This window comes from Muscardinus avellanarius (genome assembly GCF_963383645.1).
Source record: "Muscardinus avellanarius genome assembly, chromosome: 10".
Lineage (NCBI taxonomy): Eukaryota > Metazoa > Chordata > Mammalia > Rodentia > Gliridae > Muscardinus > Muscardinus avellanarius.
In genome coordinates this window covers 72,287,850-72,307,580 of record NC_137796.1, presented here as the reverse complement: position 1 = coordinate 72,307,580, position 19,731 = coordinate 72,287,850, and the positions used below count along the sequence as shown (strand labels likewise).

The following is a 19,731-nucleotide window of genomic DNA, read 5'->3' as shown; positions in this document are numbered from 1 at the left end:
TAGAAAGCCCCTCCTCTAGATCTCATATCTTGCCAGCGATTGCTGGGCTCCAACTTACCAACTTAGTAGTAGTATCACTAATACTACTATTATTTTACTCATTTGTAGGGCTGTGGTCTGAACCCATCCCCTCAGAGTTCATGCTTGAAAGTGGTATTAGGAAATAGCAGTACTATCTCTTAACATTAGGGACCTTCAGGAGGTGATTGGGTCATGCGACAGTTCTCATGAATGGGATTGGTTCTCCTCACAGGTGTCCCAGTGGCCCTGAAGAATTAGATACTTCAAAGAGGCCCCTCTCCTCCAGGGTCGACCCCCTTCCAGGGCCAGGCCACCTCCCACCAAGAATGTGACTGCCCTTGTGCTTGTTGGCTGGGAGGTGGTACAGCGCTGGGCAGCTGCCCCAGATTCAGTAAGACCTTTACAGGAGTATCTGCATCTCCATCTATATCTGTTTATTTATTTGCAGTACTAGAGATTGAACCCAAAGCCTTGTGCATGCCAAACGGGCACTCTACCACTGAGCTATATCCCCTACTCTTTTCATTTCTTAGTTTAAAACAGGGTGTGCTAAGTTTCTGAGGTTGGTCTCAACCCTGGGATCCTCCTGTCTCTGCTCCCCCAGGTTCTGGGGATTATAGGCCTGAGCCACCACATCTGGCAGCATCTTACTAAGCATCTTACTGAGCATGTATATGCCTTGAAAAGAACCGAAACATGGATGTGGGGATTGCTTCTCTGTAACTGCCAGTCATTTTAATGTGCCTTGCAAAGGTAAATTAAGGATTTGGGGGGGAGTTGAGCTTTTCCTGTGAGTAGGCTATATATATGTTTGTATGTGAAGGAGATATCTATAAAAGGAATTTTCAGATTCATTCTGCAAGCACATTTTTGTTTTCAAATCTAAGATGGGCTTATGTGACGTGACGCCCAGTAGAAAATAAGGTGAGTTGCTGGGCGTGGTGGCGCATGCTTGTAATCCCCGCGCTTGGGAGGCAGAGACAGGAGGATCACGCAGGTTCATACCCAGCCGCGCTGGCTTAAGAGACCCTGTTAACAAAATATAAAAAAAATAGGTCTGGGAATGTAGCCCAGAGGTAGAAGGGCTTCCAGGAACCCCAGTACCACAAAAAAAAAAAAAAAAAGAAAAGAAAAGAAGGTGAGTAAGGGTGTTAGGTTTGCATACTACTGATCAATGTGGGTACAAGGCAAATCTTGTTACTATAGACGTCTTATATGAGATACCTAGAGGTTCCGGTGTCCATAGGTGCAGCCTGTGGGGCAGAAAGGCCGCCTTACTCTGCAGGCAAGGACCTGTGACCCCTGCACATATGCCGACTGTGAGCCAGGCCCAGAACTCAGGAGGCAGCAAAACAAAAATCCCATCCCCAGCGTCGTCGTTCCAAGGGGCAGGAGTAAAAAACAAGAGGGAGTGAGCCATGAGTATCTACAGAGAAGCACAAGGAAGGGGAGGCCGAGGAGCAGGCTGTGGTTTCCTTGCTGAGAAACCAGTGTTCCCGAGGAGGCAGGAGACAGTGAGCTGTGGAGGTGTGCTGCCAGAGGTGCAGGGTTGGCAGGAGCAGGAGGCCTGTGGGGTGGCATGGAGCAGGAGGGAAGGGCATCGGCAGTACCAGGCTCGGTCCTGCGGCCCTTCTGGGTCTGTGTGAGGACCTGGGCTTTTGCTCTGACAGAGACAGGGAGGGACCTTGTAGGGTTTGAATGGACTTGATTGAATAGGCTGACCTGGCAGCTGGTTTTGAGAGTAGACCCCCAGGGCAAGCATAGACACGAGGAGGCCAGTTAGAAGAGTTGTGGTCACACAGGTGAGCGAGGATGGCGCTGGACCAAAGCACAGGCTGGGAGTGGCAGGAAGCAGTCTGGTGCCAGCAGGCAGGTGCGGGGGTGGCGGGATGCATCACTCCTCTCTGCAGGCCTATCCAAGACAGGCAGGCCCTCTCACCGCTGCTAACTCAGGTGCCCACACTATCCTCCTGCCCATGGCTGGTCTGCAGCGAGGCACAGGCTCCAGGACCTGTAGAGGTGACCTCAGAGGCAGGGCCCTGGGCCGCCAGGCCGAGCTCAGCCCAAGTCAGGTTCACTGTAGAGCTGGAACTCACCGTACTTGACAGTCATTCTGCTTAAACAGGGGGCGAGGTACAAGTGAGAAGACTATTAAGATTCCCAACATGGACATTGAAATAGCTGAGACCAATACTTGGAAGGCTGAGACAGGAGGATTGCAGGTTGAAGGCCAGCCTCAGCAACCTAATGGGACCCTGTTTCAAATTTTAAAAATTGAAAGGACTGGGGGTATATCAGAGATAGAATGCCCCTGGGTTCAAAGAGAGAGAGAGAGAAAGAAATTAATCGCAGGGATCAGCTCCTTATCCCTTCATCAACAAATGCACTATCTGAAGTGTTACCCATCCAGTCCATGGAAGACAGATGCCAGAAGAGCAAGGCCACCAGGCATGGTGCTGCACAATTGTAATCCAGGGCTTGGAGCTGACGCAGGAGGATCGCAGGTTCGCAGCCAGCCTCAGCTACATAGTAAGGCTCACTGCAACTTGGTGAGACCCTGTTCCAAAATTAAGAATAAGAAATAGGGCTGGGATGTAGCTCAGAGGTAGAATGCCCCTGGGTTCCATCCCCAGTACTGCAAAAGAGAGAGCGCGCGCAGGGCCCCAGATGCCAGAAGCAGTCCAAGTACTAACGTGTTTAGGTGGCTCTCCTCATTATCTGGCAAAGCAGCACAGTGCACCATGTCCACGATGTCCACGAGAGGTCTTTAGCAAGCTGAGTGGCCACTTTCTCTGAGTCTGTTTACGCCTAGGATTTGCCCCTCGATTGAAGTGCTCCAGAGCAGCAGGCCCGAAGCAGACAGTCTATTGGCAACGTGCTTGGTGCTGTTTATGTTTCTATTGAGTTTGCTTTTTTTTTTTTTTTTTTTTTTTTTTTTTTTTTTTTTTGCAGTACTGGGAATGGGCATTCTACCTCCGAGCTCACCCCCAGCCCTATTTTTTTTTTAATTCTTTATTTTGAAACAGGGTCTCACTGAATTGCAAAGGCCCTCACTAAGTAGTAGCTGAGGCTGCCTGTGAACAACAATCCTCCTGTCTCAGCCTGGGATTGCAAGCATGCGGCACTATCCCCAACTTGAGTTTGCTTTTTGCAGTAGTTTTATCTTCTTTAAACTTTTCTACAGTTGGCCTTATCACCATCAGCTGGGAGCTCTTTTTTTTTTTTTTTTTTTTTTTTTTTTTTTGGCGGTACTGGGGATGGAACCCAGTGGCATTCTACCTCTGAGCTACACCCCAGCCCTATTTTTTATTCTTTATTTTGACACAGGGTCTCGCTGAGTTGCAAAGAGCCTCACTAAGTAGTAGCCAAAGGCTCTCCGAGAGCCGCGATCCTCCTGTCTCAGCCTCCCAAATGCTGGGATTACAAGTGTGCGCCACCACGCCCGGCATACTTTTCTATTTCTCTACTGTGGGTTGTCAAGGTGCAGTTGCTAACATACTTCGTTTTCAGTTCATCAGGTGTGCTGTCTTGTGGATGTGACCACTGAGATGTGGCTGTGGGCAGTATTTGTGTTGTTTGTTTGTTTTGCAGTTCTGGTATTGAACCCAGGGGTATTCTACCTCTGAGCTATACCCCCAGCCCTATTTTTTATTATTTATTTTGAAACAAGATCTCACTAAGTAGCTGAGGCTGTCGGTGAACCCGTGATTCTCCTGTCTCAGCCTCCCAAGTACTGGGATTACAAGCGTGGGCCATGAGGCCCGACTTCGGGGGACAGCCTTAAAGAACCAAATAGATCGATGCAAAGCACAGTTTGGAGAAATTAAAGAATAAGCCGGGCGTGGTGGCGCACGTTTGTAATCCCAGCATTTGGGAGGCTGAGACAGGAAGATCGCGGTTCATGGACAGCCTCAGCTACTTATGCCCTTTGCAACTCAGTGGGACCCTGTTTTAAAATAAAGAATAAAAATTAGGATTGGGGGTGTAGCTGCCAGCACACATTGACTTAGTGAGATTCTGTTTCAAAACAAAAAAATTAAAAAGGGCATGAGTATAGCTCAGTGGTTGAACCCAACTAGGTTTAATCCCCAGTATCATACACACACACACACACACACACACACACACACACACAGTATGAATGTATAAATTGGTACTATAACCTTTCTGGAGAGCAGTTCAGTGGTATTTACCAAAATCCTCAAAAATATGTGCATAAGTTTTTGTATGTGTGTGTGACTAGGCATTGAACCCCAGTAGCACTGTGCCTCTGAGCTGCGCCCCCAGCCCTTTTTTACATTTATTTATTTTGAAAGAGTCTCATTAAGTCATCATACACTCGTCTTGATCCTGTGATCTTCCTGTCTCAGCCTCTCAGATCCTGGGATTATAGGAATGTGCTACCATACACAGCACAGTAATTCAACTTCTAGAAATTTATCACAAGGAAATAATAAGATTTTGGCAAATATACATGAGCAGGAGTTCTTTGGATGGTCTGTATTTTCCATGCATTGGAAATGATTCAGATGTTTAGAAGTAAGTGATCCATTTAACTGTAGCCTGTTCCATGTGTTGGCCTGCTGTGTGTCAGTTAAGCTCGAAAATTTGAAATATTTAATGACATGGGAGAATGGTTTTAATATATTACTAGAAATGTTCTTCAAGGATTATAAAATATTCATGTGAACTGGGCATGATGACACACGCTTATAATCCCAGTATTTGGGAGGCCGAGACAGGAGGGTTGCAGGTTTACAGCCAGCCTCAGCTACTTAGTGAGGCCATCTGCAACTTAGAATGTGTTTCAGAATAAAGAATAAAAATAGAGCTGAGGGTGTATCTCAGAGGTAGAATGTTCCTGGTTCCATCCCCAGTTCTGCAAAATAAAATAAAATGTTCATGTGTACTCACAAAGAGAAAAAGTGTTTCTGTGGGGAGGATAACATTCCAAGATGCTAGTAGCACTTATTTCTAGGTAGTGATGTTTTTGATGATTTAATTTTCTTCTTTATTCATTTATCTATTTCCTCTATTTTCTACACTAAAAATTTATCATGTGTATAATTCGATACATCCTCTTTTTAGAAATGTTACCATGCAGTCATGATGTCCCATGGAGATACAGTGTTAGCCGCAAATGTGAGACCTGCCTACTCTTGAAATGTTCTAGTAGCCACTTTAAGAAAAGCAAACGTGCTGGGTATGATGGCACATTGTCATCCATACTTGGGAGGCTGAGATAGGAGGGTTGCAGGTATATGCCCAGCCTCAGCAACTTAGTGAGGCCCTCTACGAGTTTGTGAGACCTTTTTTCTAAAATAAAAAATAAAATAGGGGCTAAGAGTTGTAGCTCAGAGGTAGAAAACACCTGGGTTTAATCCCAAGTCCACTAAAAAGAAGGAAGGAAGGAGGGAGGGAGGGAAGGAAGGATAAAGCCAGGCATGGTGGCACATGCAAAGGAAGGAAGGGAAAAGAGAGCTAGGCACAGTGGCGCACGCCTGTAATTCAGAGGCTGAGACAGGAGGATCACAGGTTCAAGACTAGCCTCAGCAACTTAGCAAGACCTTGTTTCAAAACAAAACAAAAAAAAAGAGCTGGGAGTGTAGCTTGGAGGTAGAATGTCCTTGGGTTCAATTCCCAATACTAGAAAGAGAAACATAAAATTGATTTTAATAATACATTTTATCAACCCAGTATATCCAGAAATTGTAATTGTACCACGTAATCAGTATTTACAAAAGGATGTTTGGTTTTGTTTGTTTGATACTAGGGAATTTTTTGTTTTTGTTTTTTTGCGGGTCTGGAGATGGAACCCAGGGGCATTCTACCTCCAAGCTACACCCCCTGCCCTATTTTTTATTCTTTATTTTTGAAACAGGGTCTCACTAAGTTGCAGAGGGCCTCACTAAGTAGCTGAGGCTGTCCATGAACCGCAATCCTCCGGTCTCAGCCTCCCGAATGCTGGGATTACAAGCGTGCGCCACCACGCCCTGCTGATACTAGGGATCTGAGCTACACCCCGAGGCCTATTTTATTTTTTATTTTGAAACAGGGTCTAAGTTGCTGAGGCTGGCCTCAAACATGCAGTCCTCCTGTCTCAGCCCCCCAAGTACTGTTATTATAGGTGTGCACCACCACACTTGGGGAAAAAATGATGTTCTATGGTCTTTTCATACTGTCTTTGAAGTCCAGCATGTATTTATAATGATCTCAATTCCAGCCGGCCGCGTTTCCACCTCTCAGTAGCTACTTGTGGTTTAAGGCACAGCGGTGAGGGGTGTTCTGACTTGGTGCCGCTAAGTGGTACATGGGTAGATGTGGGCTCGGGGGTTACTGTTTGAAGATTAGACAAGCAAGAGCCGAACTCATGGACTCCCTTCGGACTTAGCTATGCTTGCAGCGAACCCCCGAACCCCCGGCTTCCACATTTTAATTACTGTTTTGTAAAAACCATTCTGAAAAGTACAAAGGTCGGCTCCTGTCTGGTGCAGGTCTCGGGCCTGCTTACTGGCTGTGTGGAAGCAGTGGCCCACAGGACTCGTCCCAGTCCCACCTTCCCCTGCAGGTGAATTACAGGCGGGAGAATTACAGATCTGAGGACAGCCTCTACGTAGCAAGACCCTCAGCAACAGCAAGGCCCTGTTTCAAGATTTAAAAAAAAAATTTTAAAGGATGGGGAAGTGTAGTGCTTAGAGGTAGATTGACCCCCGGGTTCAATATCCAGTACTCAGGTGAAAAAAAAAATGAAATGAGCTAGTGGATATCACACAAGCACAGCCCCACAGCACGTGCTGAGTGGGCGAATGGCACGTGTCTTTACACTGCTGGTGGTCAGGCTGGCAGGAGGAAACTTGTGCACACCACATCTGCTTGTGCACTTGACACCCCCCCATCGGTGTTTAAAGGTCTCTGGAAGGGCTGTGCCATCACTTCTGTGACCTCTACGCCTCTTAACACAATACTCCAAGGCCCAAGCACCATCGGGACAGGCAGCATCAGAGGTGGTCTTTCCAAAGTGGGTGTTAACCGTGGACCCTCCTCAGAGTCTTTCATGGTGGCCAGTGTATCCAGTGGCTCTGAGGTCCCAAGCCCCACCTTGCCATCCAAGGGGTCACGATTGGGCTTCATCAGAGCCAGCCTAGTGATGCTGCCCCCTAAGGACCAGATCCCACGGTATCCGGAGAGCTCCTTTCCACCCTGTTGGCGGCTCTTCACAAAACCCACCGAGCTGTGGTCCTACTTCAGACTCGGCCAGTACTGCAGGATTCAAAGGGATGGGGCACAGGCTCGTCCCAGGGGTGTGGCCCAACAGCCTGGACTACTGTCCACAGAGGAAAGCAGCCCATGGTTGGAACCCAGAATTTTGTGTGTACAGATGCCTTTGCATGGCTAGCCCAGTGTGCCTCTCCACGCGCATGACTGTCTGTTTTACTGAAAGCAGAAACTTTGAGCAGCAGTTACGGTTAGTAAGGAGTTTATCCCTCTCTTTTGATTTGGGTTTTTTTCCCCTCCTTTTTTGAACATTCTACTTCTGAACTCCACCCCCAGCTCTTTTTATTTTATTTTGAAAGAGGGTCTTGTTAACTTACTCTGTGTTTGCCTCAAACCTGCAGTTCTCTTGTCTGAGCCTCCCAGTGTGGATTCTAAGTTCTGGCTTATTTTTTTTTCCCCTGGCACTAGGGATTTGAACCCAGGGGTGCCTTACCATGAGCTATACCACTAGCCCTTTTTATTCATTTATTCACTATTTATTTATTTACTTATTTATGTGTATGTGTACATGCAGGCGCACACCCCTGGGCATTGAACTCAAGGGCATTCTACCTCCAAGCTACTTCCTGAGCCTGGTTTTATATTTTATTTGGAAACGGTCTCACTAAATTGTGGAGGACCTCGCTAAGTTGTCAAGGCCGACTTTGAACCTGCGATCCTCCTGTCACAGCCTCCTAAGTACTGAGATTACAAGCATACACCACCACACCCAGCTCCGGCTTCTTTTTTATTTTTTAATTTTGAGACATGGTTGCTGAGGCTGGCCTCTAACTTGCCGTCCTCCTGTCTCCACCTCCTGAGTGGCTGGGATTACAGACCTACACTAAGCAAGCCCAGCTTGGCTTAAAATAAATTAGCACATTAAGCTATGTTACTAGTACTCCCAGCCTTCTTCCTCCTTGGAATGATACTTGGTGTTGATTTATTCTCAGATTCTCTAGTGTTTTATGTATTTAAAAAGGCTTCATTTCCTTTCCTAACAATGTTTGTCTTTGTAACATTTCATGAAATGTTTAGGTTTGGGGGTATTTTTTGCTTGTTTGGTTTGGGGTTTTTGCTGGTATTGTAGATGGAACCCAGAGGTGCTTTACCACTGAGTTGCAACCCCTAACCCTTTTAATTTTTTAACTTTGAAATAGGTCTCAATAAGTTGCAGAGTCTGGTCTTGAACTTGCAGTCCTCCTGACTCAGCCTCCCAAGTACTAGGATTACAAGTGTGTGCCATTACACCCAGCATAAAATGTTTAAAGATTTCAAAAGTCAGGCGTTGTAGTGCACACCTGTGATCCCAGTACTTGGGAGGCCGAGACAGGAGGATCACAGGCCCAAGGACAGCCTCAGCAACTTAGCAGGGCCCCCCACACCATGGGGAGACTATTTGGTGGGGTGGGGACACTGAGAGTTAACCCAGGGGCATTCTACCTCTGAGCTCTACCATCAGCCCTATTATTTATTTGTGTTTTGGTCTTGAAACGGGTCTCAGTAGGTTGCTGTGAGAGTCTTGCTACCTCCCTGGCCTTACTACCTCACTTGCCTCGAATCTGTGGTCTTTCTCAGCCTCCCAAGTACTGGGATCACAGGTGTGCGCCTATGCCCAGGCCCTGTTTCAAAATTAAGACATAAAATAGGGCTGGGGGTACAGCTCAGAGGTAGAATGCCCCTGGATTCAATCCCCAGTTTAAAAAAAAAAAAAATTTCCCCCAAGGTTTATAGCCTGACACCTGGAAGAACAGAAAAGAAAAAACTTGGCATGCAGCTCCAGGAGAGGACTTTGGAAGGCTCCAAATGTTCTTTTGTTCTGAACTGTAGCTAGGTTTATCACAGTCCAGTTTTGGAAATCTGAGGAAATCTGAACTGATGCTGAATCCTTCCCCCACCCCTCTCCCCTTTAACTTTCAGGAAGACCTTGCCGAAGCAGTTGGGAAAGCTAGGGATGACGTGCGTGTCTCCTGTGCACGTCCTGAGTAGTTTTTCCTACAGTTCCATCTGTTTCCCGAAACTGTGTACCTGGGATTTCCCACTGTGCTGTGAAATTCAGTTTGTTGGTGACTGGCCCAGGCGTCCCCCTCCTGAGCCACGCCTCCCAGGGGTGGCCAGTGCTGGCCACTCGCCCACTCGGCAGAGGATGCACACGGGCCTTGTCCTGCCTGGGTTGGGCAGCCTGCCCACCTCCAGTGTGATCTGGAGGCAGCGCCCTGACTGTGGCATTTTCTTTCTTTCTTTCTTTCTTTCTTTCTTTCTTTCCTTCTTTCTTTCTCTCTTTCTTTCTTTCTTTCTTTCTTTCTTTCTTTCTTTCTTTCTTGAACTAAGGATTGAACTCAGGAGCATTCTACCTCCAAGCTATACCCCCAGCCCTTTTTAAATATTTTTATCTTGAAACAGGGTTCTGCTGAGTAGTTGATGTTCTCACTAAGTTGCTGAGGCAGGCCTGAAACTTGTAATCCTTCTGTCTCAACCTCCCAAGTGCTGGGATTACAGGCATGGGCCACCACACTCAGCTTTGTTCTCTACTTCTTACAGAAGAAGTTCCGCATTTCTTAGCTTGCCCCAGTTTGTGTTTAAACTGCTCCTTTCAGCAAGGGTGACATTTTGGTCCTCCTCCAACCTTGCTGTGACCTTCTCTGGTGGCTTTCATCACTGACTCTGTATCTGATGACCTGGGGCTTATCGCTAGCTTGATCCAGTTGAGAGGCTTTGAAGGCTCCTGGCGGGAGCTCTGGGCACTTCTCTTTGCCCAAGGTGAGCCCTTGAGTAGCCACTGGTAGCAGCTCTCTGTGGGTGGCTTTCCCATAGTGCCTGTTCTGCAGAACTGTGTGTTTGTCCCAGAAAGCAGCCTTGAGGAGCTGTGTGGGTGTGGGCACTGATCTAGGATGCTGTCCGGCTTCCCAGTACACTTCCCAGTACACGCTGGTAGAAGCCGGCCGCCTCCCGCTTTCCTTCCTGGCTTCCCCTGACCTTTAAATAGAAGGAGCCCTGCACTGCAGTTCCAAAGGGAACTCAGAGGAGCGGCTGTCTTTGCTTGTTGGATTCATTAACTTAAAGAAATGTATCCTGTTTACATTTCTGGCAGCATTTCTTTGATTTGGATGCTGGCCAAAGGCAAACAACTCAGCCTAGTACGTTTTTACAAAACAGCTTCCTGGGGACACAAGTATAGTCTGAGTGCCATTCAAATCCAGAAAACGGCACCATCCTATAGAAAAAGTGAATCCCATCTCTTAGCATGTTATGCCCAACTTAGGTGGAGTGTTTATTTGGGGGAGGTCTTAGTGAGGACTGACCATCCTAAGAAAACTTGGTTTGATTAGGAACTGAACTAACAAAATCTACTTGGAAATGAGATAATAGAGTTTGCAATTTTTGGTCCTCATCCAGTAAAACCCAAAAACCCCCAAATCCACATCCTCAGCAGACAGGGAATCTATTCTTTGACTAGGAAGTTTGAATTGCTAAATTTACAAATTGTCTTAAAAGTGCTCTTTGAACAGTGGAAAGTGTTACATTGTGTTAAGATGAAGTCATCAAGCTGCTGAGACTTTCACTGTTTACATTTGCACAACAGAGTAGAATGTATCAGGAAAGCCAAGGCTTGGGGACTGTTCAGAGGGCTTTCCTTGAGGCAACACAACTGAGTTCATTGTCTTCTCGCCTATTTTTGTTTGTTTGTTTCTTTTAAGTATATAAGTATATGTATATTAGGTATATGTATTTTAGGAAATTGGCCTTTTAAAAGATGGGGCAAGATATTTTATTATTATAGCATAGGAGTGCTATAGAGTGCTAGTAATAATAATAATAATAATAATAATAATAATAATAATAATATGATTTTTAAGACACTGGCGAGTCTCATCAGCCTGTACAGGCACAGAAAACACAGACCTGATGCTCCAGAGTCCACATCTCCCACTAAGAAGTGGAGGGTATGGTGGCACATGGCTATAATCCCTGTACTTGGGCAGCTGAGATAGGAGGATCTCAGGTTCCAGTCCAGCCTTAGCAACTTAGCTAGACCCTGTTCCAAAATAAAAAATAAAAATAAAAAAGGGCTAGAGGTATAGCTCAGAAGTAGAATGCCCTTGAGTTCAATTCCCAGTACCAAAAAAAAAAAAAAAAAAAGGTGGAATTGAAACTAGCAGCTCTTCTGAAATAGGAAACTTCCAGAACTCACTCTTGGACTTCCAAGACTGGCAAGGAGCCGTTTGGGGCTTGAATAATTTAAATGAGCTAAAAGAAAGCTGTTCTTTTTTCCTTGATGCCTTTCTCCTACAGATAAAGTGGAGGAGATACAGAAAGAAAATGCACTCAAGTTAGCTGTCATACCTAAAAGTTCACTGGCAATTTTGCCAGTTGCCTTGCATTTGTGAGAACTAAGAGCCAGGCGTGGTGGCGGACGCTTGTCATCCCAGCATTCAGGAGGCTGAGACCCACCTGAGGATCGCGGTTCACGGACAGCCTCAGCTACTTAGTGAGGCCCTCTGCAACTCAGTGAGACCCTTTCAAAATAAAGAATAAGAAATAGATAGGGCAGGGGGTGTAGCTCAGAGTTGAATGCCCCTGGGTTTCATCCTGAGATGCACAAAAAAAAATAAAAGTAAATAAGTAAGTAAGGAGTCTTTTCCCCGTGGCTGGGTACAACCAGCTGGAGCAGCTGCCGCAGTGCTGTGGTACATGGGGAGACCAGACTGCTGAGGGGGCCAGTTCTGTCCACCCAGGCGCAGGGCTAGGCCTGCTTTTCACGGTGCCGGAAACAGTCTTCATGGGTGACCTTCAGGCTCTGAGTCTGTTTTGGCCTCTGCCTTCAGCTCTGGCCCATAAAAATGGCGCTCCTCAAGGGTTAGAGATTTTGTTGTGAGAGAAGTCATCATACTCCTTGTGAAGATAAACTCTAGATTGTATAAGGATAGCTCCTGAAAGGCCCCCTGTGTGCCAGGTGCAACTTGCTGTGGGGACTGGCAGGTGGGCTGGTTTCCTTGGGAAGTGTGTGTGTGTGTGGGGGGGGGTGCGGAGTCTGAAATCCTGTCCGAGCCCCTTTTGCCAGGCTCTGCCTGAATGACAGGGAGCCTCTGATAGAGACAACGGCGCTGACACCCTTTGCAGAACCTCGCCCAGGTGTCCACGCTGCCCTCTGCTCATTCACGTTGTTTCTGTTGTGCGTGATGTGGAAGACAGGAGTTGTCTTTGTGTCTTTGGGCTCTCCGCCCCTGGACTTTTCTCCTTGTGGGAAGGCAGGAGGTGGTGGCGTAGTCAGAGAGTTGGGACGTGGGAGGGTCTCAGGCAGGAAGGAAGAGAGGACAGTGGGGACTTACTCAGCTCAGTTTCCCCAGAGTGGTCCGTTCACATCCACCCACACTTCGGAAGGCTCAGCTGGAGGCCCAGCTCCGATTAGGATTTATGGAGCCTCCCTTTTCCTGCTGTCTCTTCCTCTGACCTCCAGTGACCTTCCCTTTCCATGTAGCAGAGCTGGGACACACATTACCATGACTGCTAGTTAACTTTTTAAAAACGCTTTATTTTAAAATAATTACAGGTTCACAGGGAATTGCAAAGATAGCACAGAGAAGTATCATCCAGTTTTCCCTATAGTTATGAGGTACATAATTACAGTATAGTATCAAAGCCAGGAAATTGACAGTGGCACAGTGTGTGGGGGGAGGAGTCTCTGCCCTTTTATCACCTGTCAATTTGTGTAACCGTCACATAGTCAAGACCACAGAGACCTTGAGCTGCCCCTTTTCAGTCACCCCTCTTTGAGCCCCATCACCAACACTAATCCCTGGCACCACTACTTTGTTGTCCGTCTCTATATTTTCATTTTGTGACAATTATATATGAAGAGAATCATGTAACTTGTGACCTTTTAACACTGGCTATGTTCATTCTGCATGATATCCTTGAGATCCATCCAGGTTGTTACCTGTCCATCATTTATTCCTTTTTATTGCTGAGTAATATTACCAGGTCTGTTTGGGGCTATTATGAATAAAGCTACTACAAATATTCCTGTGTAGGTTTTTGTGTGGACATCAGTTCTCATTTCTCTGGCATGAACACCTAGGAGTGAGGTTGCTGCATTGTAAAATAAACATAATTTTAGTTTTTTAAGAAATTGCCAGCCAGGCATGTTGGTGTGTGCTTGTAATACCAGAATTTGGGAGGCTGATCCAGGAGGATCGCAGGTTTGTGGCCAGCCCCAGCTACTTAGTGAGGTCCTCTGCAACTTAGTGAGACCCTGTTTCAAAAGTAAAAAAATAAAAGCCGGGCTTGGTGGTACACGCTTGTAATCCCCATGCTTGTGAGGCAGAGACAGGAAGATTGTGCAGGTTCAAAGCCAGCCGCGCTGGCTTGAGACCCTGTTTCCAAATAAATAAAAATAAAAAATAAACACTTTTCCTAAAAAAAATAAATAAATAATAAAAAAAGAGGGCTGGGGTACAACTCAGAACTAAAATGGCTCTGGGGTCCATCCCCAGTACTGGGGGCGGGGGGGGAATTGCCAGCTGGGCATGTTGGTGCACACCTATAATCCCAGTACTTGGGAGGCTGAGACAGGAGGATCACAGATTCCAGGCCAGCCTTAGAAACTTAGTGAGACCTTGTTTCAAAATAAAAAACATAAAATAAAGCTTGGGGTGTAGGTCAGAGGTAGACTGTCCCTGGGCTCAATCCTTGGTACCACAAAAAAAAAAAGAAGAAAGAAAGAAAAAAAGGAAGGAAGGAAGGAAGGAAGGAAGGAAGGAAGGAAGGAGGGAGAGAGGAGGGAGAGAGGGGAAAGGAAGGGAGGGAGTGTAGGCCAGTACACATGTTCCAGCCTGACTACACTGGACTGTGTCCCCACTTCGCTGCTGTGACGATGGCCCCGTGAGGTCTTGACCTGCTTTTCCTGGCATCTAGGCATCTCCAGCCACCTCTCTCCTGCTGATGTGCTATCTGCGTGTGTTCTCTAGTGAAATCTCCCTTCATGTCCTTTGCCTATTTTCTACCAGATCATTTGGTTTTTAACTGTTGAATCTTGAGTGTTTTTTATATATCTGAAACCTGAGTACTTCTTGAGACGTGTGGTTGGCCAGTATTTCCTGCTATCATTTGTGGATTGGCGGCCTTGGGCATGGTTGCCAAAGCCTCCCACTGAGCTCGCTCTCGGAGGAGCACCTCTGCCCAGACAGCTGTCAGCTGAGTCTGCAGCCCCTCTTTTTGGGCATCGTGAGCATATGGCCCAGTGACTAGTTCAAAGGCAAAAGCAGAGGCCCTGACCCAGGGCTGTGGGAGAGATACAGAGAAGGCAAAACCCACATGTCAGCCAGGCGTGGTGGCACATACCTGTAATCCCAGTACTTGGGAGGCTGAGACAGGGTGTTCACAGGTTCAAAGCCAGCTTTGGCAACTTCTTGAGGCTTTCAGCAACCTAGTGAGACCCTGTTTCCAAATAAGAAATAAAATTATGCTGAGGGTCTAACTTGGAAGTAGAATGCTTCTGAGTTCAATCCCCAGTACAAAAAAAAAATAATTAAATAAAAATCCATGTGTCTGCCCTTCTCCAAGGCTGGGATGAGGCTTATTAGAATAAAACTTGAAAATCACTGAGCTGTCCAGTTTGCAAAGGTGAATTGGATGGTATATTAATTACATCAATAAGGCTATTTGTTTAATTGACTTTTTGGTACTAGAGGGTGAACCTAGAGGTGTTCTACCTCTAGGCCATACCCCCAATCCTGTTTTTTCTGTTGTGCCGGGGATTGAACCCAGGGCATTCTACCTCTAAACTACATCCCTGGCCTTTTTCTTCCTTCCTTCCTTCCTTCCTTTCTCTTCCTTTTTTTTCTTTTTTTAGCAAGTCCTCACTAAGTTGCTGAGGCTGGCTTTGAACCTTCTATTCTCCCTCCAGCCGTAGCCTCCCAAGTACTGGAATTACAGGCATACACCACAGCAAATGGCGTCACACTTGTCTTGACAAGAGTGTGGTCCTACGAGTTACCACATTCATGGCATGGCAGAGCAAAGCAAGAGTCTTTTCCTGGCTGCAGACTCGACAGCATGTGAGTGGTGTCCTTTATGACAGCCAACGCCTGTATCAAGGTTGCTCAGTACAATTTGGTCTCAGTAAGTCTCTTTCCCTTCTCCTATTCCTAGGGCTCAAGGGTGCTTGTCGACGCACGGGACAAGCTGGGCATTCCTTGGCAGCATTCTGAAAATGAAAAGCATGGGATGTTCCTGATGGCCTTCGAGAACAAAGCCGGGCTGCCCGTGGAGCCCGCCACCTTCCAGCTGTATGTGCCGGCCCTGAGCGCGCTCTGGAGGGACTCGGGGATCAGGGAGGCCTTCAGCCGCAGGAGCGAATTCCAGCTGGTGAGTGAGCCACTTGTTTTACTTGACTGTTTTGACCTTCAGTAGAATGTCCCTTAAAAACGATGTTAAGGTGCAGGCAAGTTATACATGTAGTAAACCCTAACGTTCAACAGCCACATGCATGGAGGGCCACCTCAGCTGTCAGAACAGTCAGCAGGTACACGGCCCACAGGCTAGATAAACATTTGCTCAAGGAACAGGAAGGGTTCCTAAATACTAACGATCGATGAGCCAGACATGGTGGCACACACTTGTAACCCCAAACTTGGGAGGCTGAAACAGGAGGATTGCAGATTCAAAGACAGCCTCAGCAAGTAGTGAGACCCTAACCAACCTAGCAAGACCCTGTTTCAAAATTAAAATAGAGGTAGGGGGCCGGGCATGGTGGCACACACTTGCAATCCCAGTACTTGGGAGGCAGAGACAGGAGGATCGCGCAGTTTCGAAGCCAGCCACACTGGCTTAAGAGACCCTGTTTCCAAATAAAAAGTATAAAATAGGTCTGGGAGTGTAGCCCGGAGGTAGAAGGGCTTCCAGGAACCCCAGTACCACACACAAAAAAAGAGAGAGAGAGAGACCCTGTTTCCCAATGAAATATAAAATAGGTCTGGGAGTGTAGCCTAGAGGTAGAAGGGTTCCATCTCCGGTACCACACACACACACAAAAAAAAATAGAGCTAGGGGTATAGCTCAGAGGCAGAATGTTTCTGCATTTAATCCTCACTGCCCAAAAAAAAAAAAAAAAAAAAATGATGAGCCAGACACAATGACACACACCTGTAATCCCAGTACTTAGGAGGCTAAGACAGGAGGATCACATGTTCAAGGACAGCCCCAGCAACTTAGCTAGGGGATCTTCATAAACTTAGCAAGACTCTGTTTCAAAATAAAAATTTAAAAGGGTGGGGATGTAGCTCAGAAGTAGAACGGCACTGTGTCTAATCCCCATTACTATATAAATAGATGGATGGATACTCTATATTATTATAAATAGATGGATGGATGCAACGCAGAGAACTTATATTTTTAGAAGATCTTATCCATAGTAGGAAATCAACATCCCCTTAAGGCAGATTCCTGGCCTAGATGTGTGGGTACAGGCAGATAATGGGTGTTTTCAGATCAACCTTAGAAGCAAATCTGACCTCTTACAAGTTGTTCTCTTCAAATGTGTGCCTTCCGCTTTAAGGTCTGAAGGCTTCCAAAAACACTGGCAATTTTTCTCACTGAGACTGCTTTAAGATATGAGTCTAGAACCAGAAAATTTGGGGCGCTTTACAAGCCATTTGCCCTTTTTTTTTTGGTAAAAACCCAGAGAGAAGCATCGATTTCTCCTGTACCCAGAGCAGACGGCGCGCTGCTGCCGATGCTCACCCAGCATGTCTGGGGCTGCGCTGGCCGCCTCCCGCCTCCCCTGGTCATTCGTCCTTGGCCTTGGTCGTGTGGTGCTGTAACACGTCTCTGTTTTAAGCCGCTCAGTGTTGAGCGTTGCCGGTTTTCCCACTGTAAACCACCTCTTGCAGTGTGCGCTCGCTGTGACTGGTGTTCCAGTCAGCATGTTAAGGTTTGCGCACCGTGGTCTCTCCGTTTTCACTGCTGTCTTAGCGCTCCGTTGTGTGAACCTGCTGGGGTCCATCCCATCTCCCGTTGGAGCGCACTTAAATTGCTTCTCTGTTTCATTCTCACGACCCATTTTGTCTCCAGATATGCATGTTCAAGGGCTTCCCTAGGGCATGTGCCTCTGAATATAACTGCCTGGTCTTCAAGTAGACAAGATGATAGCAAGTTACTTTCCAAAGTGGTTGTACCAGTTATTCCTCTACCCACAATGGAGAAGAGATCCAGTCGCCGTGCATGCAGTCCAATATTTAGTTCTATTCGTTTTTCCTATAGATTTTTTAGTTGTATCTCGTGGCAGCTTAATTGCGTTTGCCCTGGGCTTAGTGACTATATGTGTTTTCCCTACTGGGAAATGGCTGTTCATGTCTTTTGCCCATTTTTTCCCACAGAGTTTTTATTTTTATTTTTCATTGTCTGCAGCTTGCCATTGCCCCTTTCAGTTCTTCACCTCATTTTGTGCAGTCAGCATCTTGCACAACCACAGTGCAGTGATCAGAACTAGATAATTTATCCTGGTACAGCACAGCTCATCACACTATAGAGTTTTTTTTTCTTTCTTTCTTTCTTCTACTGGGGATCAAACCCAAGGGATTTCTACCTCCGATACAACCCTAGCCATTTTTTAAATTTTGAAACAGGGCCAGGCGTGGTGGCACACCCTTGCAATCCCCGCACTTGGCAGGCTGAGACAGGAGGATCGCACAGGTTCGAAGCCAGCCTCAGCTACTTAGTGAGACCCTGTTTCCAAATAAAATAGAAAATAGGTCTGGGAGTATAGCCCAGAGGTAGAAAGCCCCTGGGTTCCACCTCCAGTACCACCAAAAGAAAAAAAAATTTTTGAAACAGGGTCTCGCTCAGTTCCTGAGTCTCACTGAGTTTCGAAGGCTGAGCTGGAGCTTGCGGTCCACCTGTCTCAGCCTCCCAGTCCTGGGATTACAGACATGCACAGCACCCAGCGCTCTAGACCTTATCTACTGTGGTGCCTTTTTCATTGAGGACCAAACCCAGGCTCCCCACTGTGCAGCCTGTCCCCTGGTCTTCTTTGATCTGTGACATTCCCTTGGTCTTTCCTTGTCTTTCATAATAAAGATCACTGACCAGTTGTTTGGTAGAGTGTCCCTCTTGGATCTGTCTGGCGTTTTCTCATCATTAGAATGCAACATTGCATCCTCTAGTATGTGAGTTCGGAAGTGTTTTGTTTTTATTTTTGGTTTTTTGTTTGTTTGTTTGTTTCTTTGTTTGTTTTTGTAGTGGTAGGGATTGAACCCAGAGGCATTCTACCTCCAAGCTATACCCTCACCCCTATTTCTTTTTAATTCTTTATTTTGAAACAGGGTGTCACTAAGTGGAGGAGGGCCTCCCTAAGTAGCTGAGGCTGGCTGTGAGCCTGTGATCCTCCTGTCTCAGCCTCCCAAGTACTGGGATTACAAGTGTGCACCACCACGCCCGGCAGGAGGTGTTTGGAACCTCTGCACATGTCCTGCTTCTCATCAAGCTTTACCCACTAACTTTCGTGCACATCAGCAATCTTAAAATGGCATTTTTACAAATCCCTTTCCATTTGCACACTCTCCAGTTCACTTTAACAGAAAGAGTGAAAAGGAGTAGAAAATGTGGTTGCCAAAAAGAGAAAAGTTTGATCATCCAGAGATATAAAAATCAGCTGGGACCATCCACATAATGGGGGAAAGATAACAGGCTTTCTTTGTTAGGCATTGCTGCTAAACACAAAAAAACAATTGTAATAATTGTAATTTGTCTTTTATTCTAAATGTGGTTATATTTAGAATTATTTTATAGTGACTTTAGAAAAATAAAAATTAAACTGGACATGGGGGTGCGTGCTTATAATCCCAGAATTTGGGAGGTGGAGACAGGAGGATTGCTGTTTGAGGCCAGCCTCAGCTACTACTTAGGAGGCCCTTTGCAACTCAGTGAGACCTGTTTCAAAATAAAGAATAAAAAATAGGGCTGGGGGTGTAGCTTGGAGGTAGAATGCCCCTGGGTTCCATCCCCAGTACCACAAAAAAAAGAAAGAAAGAAAAAGAAAAAATAATTTCTGAACTTGAAAAAAAAAAAAATTCAGCTGGGAGACTAAAAGTGTCAAGTGTGGAATTGAAGGTTAAGTTTTTCTCCCCATAAACCTAAGAAAGAAGATTCTAGTCTATTCAGAACTGGAATTAGAATGGAAATTGTTACTGCCAGTTGAGGATTTACCAAAGAAGGAGATAGAAACACCCAGAGCTGACTGCACTGCTACCATGTAATAAGCGTCTGTGCAGGAGCTTAGGGAGCTCGTGGCTCCTTCAGACGTTATCACCTGCCTCACCACTGGGCAGTGTTGAGCTGAAAGGGGCCTCCAGCCCAGGCAGTGACGCGCTCTCGTGTCATCTCAGGCTTGGTGTGCTGTGGTGGAGGCCACAGCTGATTATCACTGGAGGACATGTGCATCTGAAGTCCACTCAGCTT

The 19,731-nt window shown here is 46.3% G+C and overlaps 1 protein-coding gene across 3 annotated transcripts in view; it reads left to right on the top strand.

Annotated features, from left to right (window-relative positions):
• GNA12 (G protein subunit alpha 12) overlaps positions 1–19,731 on the top strand; it is a gene marked incomplete at both ends in the record, with an annotated part of 96,127 nt that overhangs the window by 44,493 nt on the left and 31,903 nt on the right. For all 3 annotated transcript variants that reach the window (XM_080703228.1, XM_080703227.1, XM_080703226.1), the window contains one exon: positions 15,427–15,642. In XM_080703228.1, the coding sequence (XP_080559354.1) occupies positions 15,427–15,642 (216 nt within the window). The remainder of the gene's footprint in view (positions 1–15,426; positions 15,643–19,731) is intronic.